The sequence below is a fragment of the Seriola aureovittata genome, chromosome 7 (assembly GCF_021018895.1).
Source record: "Seriola aureovittata isolate HTS-2021-v1 ecotype China chromosome 7, ASM2101889v1, whole genome shotgun sequence".
In the NCBI taxonomy this organism is placed as follows: domain Eukaryota; kingdom Metazoa; phylum Chordata; class Actinopteri; order Carangiformes; family Carangidae; genus Seriola; species Seriola aureovittata.
This window is the reverse complement of record NC_079370.1, coordinates 14,087,706-14,094,109: the sequence shown is the minus strand read 5'-3', so window position 1 is coordinate 14,094,109 and position 6,404 is coordinate 14,087,706. Positions and strand designations below refer to the sequence as shown.

The 6,404-nt window shown below is 39.3% G+C and overlaps 1 protein-coding gene across 1 annotated transcript; it reads left to right on the top strand.

Moving 5' to 3' along the window:
* Positions 1 to 427: 427 nt before the first annotated feature.
* Positions 428 to 5,920, top strand: glipr2l (GLI pathogenesis-related 2, like). Its single transcript, XM_056380719.1, has 5 exons — positions 428 to 832; positions 1,595 to 1,703; positions 3,248 to 3,351; positions 3,825 to 3,902; positions 5,145 to 5,920. The coding sequence occupies exons 1-5, from the start codon at positions 820 to 822 to the stop codon at positions 5,309 to 5,311; spliced, it is 471 nt and encodes a 156-aa protein (XP_056236694.1). The 5' UTR covers positions 428 to 819; the 3' UTR covers positions 5,312 to 5,920.
* The last annotated feature ends 484 nt before the right edge of the window (positions 5,921 to 6,404 follow it).

Genomic DNA, 6,404 nt, shown 5'->3' with positions numbered 1-6,404 from the left:
AAGTTACTGCAGGAACCGAAAGATAGAGGTGGAAAGTTTCCTGTAAAGTTTTAAAGACCATAGCACTTTGAAAATATCTGCTTTAGTGAAAGTGAAAGGACGTTTTGAAAGGTGAGATATGTCAGTTCAGAAATAGTAGTGAGCACACTCTATGACCTCTCCCCATGCCATGGTGTTCAGTGGCCCATTATCTATGGCAAAGCGCCGCATCATGACGGTGTAGTTTGTAAGAAAAGTCACTGTCCCCGTTATGGCTGCAAGGAGCAATTACGCCGTGACACACATGCCCATATGCCATATAAAGGCATGTGTCCATATGCCATATATGGGCATGTGTCTCACAGCGATGATGTCACCAACCACTGCAGGGGCTCCCTTTTCATTTATTGGAAAGTAAAGACACAGTGGGTGTGTGCTCCTCTGAGCCATAAAGATAGATGGAGAGCATACAGATAATAGGGTGTGTGGCTACAAGAGAGACAGACACGTTATTTAAATGAAGTGAAACAAGGGTTCAGGAAGTTATGTAATGATCACTACATGCAGATAAATACCTAAAGGAGAACTTTGCACAACTGCTCGAACTTCAAGGTGGAATCGAAGGAATTGAGGGAAAGGCCCAAAATAAAAGCGTTAGCAGCTGCTTCAGAGCATCAGCGTTGGATAGACAGCACTAAAAGGAGGAGAGAGAGAGAGGGAGCAAGCAACAGAGAGAGAGGCAGAGAGAAAGAGAGCAGGAACAGAAAACGAGACAGGGGAGAGGCTGATTTCGTTCAAGCTTATTACTGATCTCACTGAAAGGCTTCCTGTGTCAGCACCATGGGAAAGTCAGGTAAGTGGAAACTGCACTCAGAGAATTTTTAACTTTGATTGTATCAGCTTGGCCAGAGTTAGAACTTTACCTCCTCAGTGAAACGGTGTGTGTGTGTGTGTGTGTGTGTGTGTGTGTGTGTGTGTGTGTGTGTGTGTGTGCGCGCGCGCGTATGTGTGTGAGTGTGTGTGTGCGCGCGTGTGTGTGCGTGTGTGTTTAACTGTCAGTGCTTGCTTGTTTACTGCATGTGTCTGTGAGCTTTGCTTCTCTTTTTTTCTTTTAAAAATACAGAACTGCAAATCAAACCTTTTTTTCTTTCTTTTTCACTCATATCGTTTCCTTGTTAATGGTGCTTCCAGTGAGATTTCAAAACAGCTTTCTCTGGTTCTTAGTTAAGATTCATCTTGCAGCATGCTGAGTAAATGCTGGCAGCATTGGTATTTGTATTGTTTCTGTGTGACTATTTGAATGTGCCCATTGTGTGCGAGCACTCAAGAGCTTGTAGCACTTATGAAAAGGCCAGTGAGTGATAGGCACCGGGCAAAGGGGGGGTCGGGGGTGTGTGTGTGTGACATGGATGACGTTTTCTACTCTGCATCATCCGTCATGGAGTTAGTACTCACTGTCTGAGGTCAGTCCATAGGTGGTGAACTCAGATTTCAGTTCGAGTTTGTGCTCTGCATTCATGTATGAGTCTTCATGTTGCATCATCACGTCTCCTTTGTTAGATTTCTCTCGCTCTGGCTGTCTGACCCTTCTGTCTCCATCCTCTATGTCTCTCAGCCTCAAAGCAGTTTGCTGAGGAGGTTCTGCGGTGCCATAATGAGTACAGGAAGAAGCACCAGGCTCCTCCACTGAAGCTGAGCAGCAAATTGAGCAGAGAGGCTGCCCGGTTGGTTAATGCACACACAGATCAAATTAGAAAACTAATTAGCAGGGAATCAAATTACTCTGGATAACAGTGACAGTCCTAGTCTAGCCTGTCATGCAATAACTAGTACATATAATACAATATCAAGGGTCTTTGGTTTGTTTTTATTGTGATTAGAGGTTATGTTGATAATTTGCTGCAAGTAATTACAGCTATATTAACATTTTATTCAAATAAGGTTTTAATGAAACTTAATCTCAAGACCTTCTGTATTATTAACCCCAAATACTCTCAGAAGTTACTGAAACACCAAACATGTTTAGTACTTTGAGAATGGATCGAGGCGACTGTCTTACATAATACTCTGAATTTTCTGTTAATTTACCCGAGCATGTTTAATGGTGCAATAGCAACAATAACAGTGAGATGCTAATAAAACCTTTAGTTTTATGATACTAGACATGAAAATACACATTAACATCCAAAGCACAATAATATTTACACTGGGAAAAAAAATAATATTTATTTTTCAGGTGATTTTAATGTATTGAAATGTATTTTTTCAATAAGAGGCCTCAGGCTACAGTATGTAAAGTTAATACAAAAATCTACACCTCTGTTAGTATGGGTGTATTTTATATACTGTGTATACTGTTAATATATATGATGGTAAATATCTGAGTTCAGAGATTATCTGCAATTTAAAGTGCGGCAGTTCATTGGAATGTGATGTTTAGTTCTCCCTCTGTGTCAACTGACTTGCACTGATCTGATTTGTAACGGGGCTTGCCAAAATGTTGCTTTCACACTTGCTCAGGAGAAAGGTTGAGGCATCATTCGCTCATTCACCGCTGCATGTCTTGGGAATAATTTGTATAATTAGAATATAAATAACATAATTCAATAAAATAAGTGAGAAAGTGGACTGGACTTACATTTGTAGAGTTGAAGAGGTTTCATCCAAGAAGCCTCAATAACTCTGCTGAGGAGGGAGTTCCCTGGCATTTAAGGCCTGTGGTTGATCCGCGCCATGTTGTAGGAGTCACTGAGGTCATATGGCCACATAACTGTCAATGCAGTGGTTTAAATAGAGACATGAATAAGTTACTACCAGGCCAAGATGCAGTAACACACCTACAGACTGTGAATTTCAGCAAAGTGGATGTCACTGCATCAGCACTATATCTGTCATTGTAACGACTGAACTTTAGAACTGTGCAAAATTTAATTAGTCCATAAAGATAATATATGAACCCTCTAATCAGCACAATACTGATCCAACTATCAAATGCAGTCTTTTAGAGAAGTGGTTTCTGTGCCTACATTGAGGTTTTTCCACTTGATTATACTTTAAGTTAAGGATGTTTCACACTGTTTATCTTGAGGGTGGAGGACAGCACAGCGCAGGAGGCTTTTCAAAACTGAGACAAGCTGTAAAGTAAACACCACTCATACCAGTTATCTATCCAGTGTAGAATTCAGCTTTTAGCAGGATTCATAGTGAAAAGGTGAAAAGGACAATTTAAGCAGTACTACTGCCAACTTCCTTTTGTCTTTTACCACAGTTATGCTGAAAGTCTGGCCAGCACAAGGATCCTGAAACACAGTGTGGAGTCCAGTAGAGGGAGCTGTGGAGAGAACCTGGCGTGGGCGTCCTATGACCAATCAGGTACACACACACACACTTAAATGATTAGCTGTATATGTTCATGGTATTCTCTCACACTTACACACTTTTGTCCCCCTGAGGTACTTGTGTGTATGTAGGACATACATGCATAAGATACATCCCTCAATAGATGCAATAGTTTAGTCTATGGGGCTTAAAGCAGATGCTCCGTGCAGACTTTCCCACCATGCATTTGAACAGCTGGGATCTATTTCCCCGTCTAGTTCACTGTGTGTTTGAGACCTCAGGCACCCATGACTCATGGCAGAAATATGTCAGAACAGGACCATGTGATTCATAAAACATCTCCTAGAGTGCAACAGGCAACAAAAAGTGCAGCACCGTAAACAAGATGTGTCCAAAAGGGATTTGTAGCTGCAGGGGGCAGTTTTCTTATTTTATTGTCACTCCGATTAACATGTATGACACATGACTGATTTGATTGTCCTTAAAGTTACACTTTGCTTGTACAGGGAAGGATGTGGCAGACCGCTGGTACGATGAAGTGAAACAGTACAATTTCAATCGTCCTGGATTCTCCTCCGGCACTGGTGAGATTTACACAAGAGTGTCTGTCGCACTTTCTTTCATATTTCAGTCAGTGGTAAACTTCCTCTGACCAACAGCATGATAAACTGAATTCAATATCAGGATAATCCTGAGTAATCATTATATATTAACATATAAAACAGTATGGCTTATGTCTATAAACTCACATGTAAAATAATATAAAGGTGAAACCATTAGTTGATTAATTGGTTTGCCAGTTACTATTTGGTAATTAAGCAATCAGTCTGAGTAATTTCTGAAGGAAAATGCCAAAAAAAATTATTGGTACTGGCTTTTAAAAAGTCAATATTTTCTGTTTTAAAAATGTTTCTGTCATAATAAAAAATGATAGTGAATATTTTGGATTTTAGACTGTTAGATAAAACAAGCATCTTAAATTGTAAACTATTCATGCCAACTCATCAGCAGAATTAACTGGTTGTGAAAATAATTGGTATTATAAAATAAAATGGAATAATTAAAATAAGCTCATCACGTTGATTTAAATTCATGAAACTGATATATTCTTCAGTCACTCTGTCATAGTTTTACCTAAATGTGCTAATGTTCATTTAAACATTAATATTGTGTAAAACAAAACAATCCAAATAGGCTCTGACTCACTCCTTCTCATGTGTTTTCATGCCCTCTTGTTGAGTCTCATTTCATTTCTTCACTTCTTTTTATCTGTGTATTTATCTCAATGTATCTATTTCTTGCTCTGTTTGTCTTTGTCATTTTCTGTTTACTCGTTGTCAGTTTCTCTGTCTCAGTGTCACGTTTACCCAGGCGGGGAAGGCTGCTGTTATTCTCGTGCTGGTGTCACACCTCAGTTAGTGTGTGACTGACTCTGTCAGAAGGAGCAGCCCACGTCATTTCTAGTCTGCCCTAATTCCTCCAGATGGTTTCCCATAGCCTCAGACTCCGGTGTGCATGAGTCTGTTTAACTTAATCACACATGAAGCAGATCATTCCAACCAGTGATTCACGCTGATTCATATAAAATTGCCTGTTAGAGAAAGAAAGAAATTAAGCGTACGGGGAGAAGGCGGAGGTTTGAGATTAATGAATGAGAGAGGAATTAAAATTCCTTCTTCTATAAATATTTAGAGGAACTAAAGAAGCTCTTAGCTTCAACCATATCCTAACAGCCCCTTAAGGTGCAACTCTGGCTCCATCTTCTCCTGCCTTTTCTGCCTTTAGTTTCTTTCTACTTATGATTTCTCTTTTTACTCTCCACCTAGGTCATTTCACAGCAATGGTGTGGAAGAGCACTAAAGAGCTGGGTGTTGGTAAGGCCACTGCATCAGATGGTTCTTCCTTCGTGGTGGCAAGATACTCCCCGGCTGGAAATATCACCAACCAGGGACACTTTGAAAATAACGTTCTCCCAGCAAAAACCACGTCCTAATGATTTTGTAGATGCCTAAGACTTGACTAAAGCACAAAGGCATTTATTCCTTTTTGCAAGAGGGAAGTTATCTGTCTGCACTGCTATGGTGAATACTCAGGAGAGCACCACTTCTTGCCTAGTAGAGACCCATGTTACAGTCTTGTATGGATTCTAAAAGATGAAATGCACTTGGGCTTAAAGTCCTATGTTTGTCATTTGGACATGGGTGTGTTTGATACAGTGTTTGAAATGAAAGAGGCACTACTGTTTGACATGGCTAACAACATATGTCCAGAGACTATGTAAAGTATAATCCTCATTTTCATTTTAATTTCCTGTGACATTATGTCATTCATTAATTCCAGTACTTTTATATTTTCACTCACTGAAATACATCAAAGCCTCACATCTGTATTTGTGTAAGAATGGGAACTAATTCAGTCAGGACAGGGAATACATATTTACTTGTGGAGTCTTTGCTTTTAATTTAAAGCTGATGACTCAACATGCTTGGTATGTGTGTTATTGCTACTACTTGTCAAAGCACAACCCTGCCAACTTGTATGTGTTTTGTACTCTAATCAGTTTTGTACAATAAAGCTGACAGATTGTCAGAAATGCATTTGGCATCTGTCCATGCATGCTAGTGTTATCAGTGTTGCATGAAAATGTTAATCATGACACAACCATGTTTTTTTGGAATGTGAGTCACTGTTTTCTGGAAAAAAAATAATCCCCCCATGGAATATGATAATGCAGGAACATTTTAGACAATTTGAGCAGTTGCATTATGTAAACACTGAGTAATGAGTATTTTTTCTTTTCCATTTGGTACTAAAGGTCTGAATAACTGTGAGACATAAATCTTCTACTTCTAAAAACCAATATAGCAGTGCAAAGTATTTCTTTAATATCTGCAGACTGCCTCTGCAAAACAATAAAACAATTATATGAAATGATAATCTTACAGTGCAGCCTGTTAGCAATGTTTCTTAAGAAAAACCCATTACCAGAAAAAGAAATGTTAATATGCCTTACCTATATATCACGTAGTCTACACTTAAACAGCATGCCATGACAGGCTTTACACATTAAAGCTCCAATCTGTTGC

Coding starts and splice junctions, on each gene's coding strand:
- glipr2l (XM_056380719.1), top strand. Junction 1,704..3,247: donor TTGAGCAGAGAGGCTGCCCG/GTTGGTTAATGC, acceptor CTTTTACCACAG/TTATGCTGAAAGTCTGGCCA. Junction 3,903..5,144: donor TGGATTCTCCTCCGGCACTG/GTGAGATTTACA, acceptor CTCTCCACCTAG/GTCATTTCACAGCAATGGTG.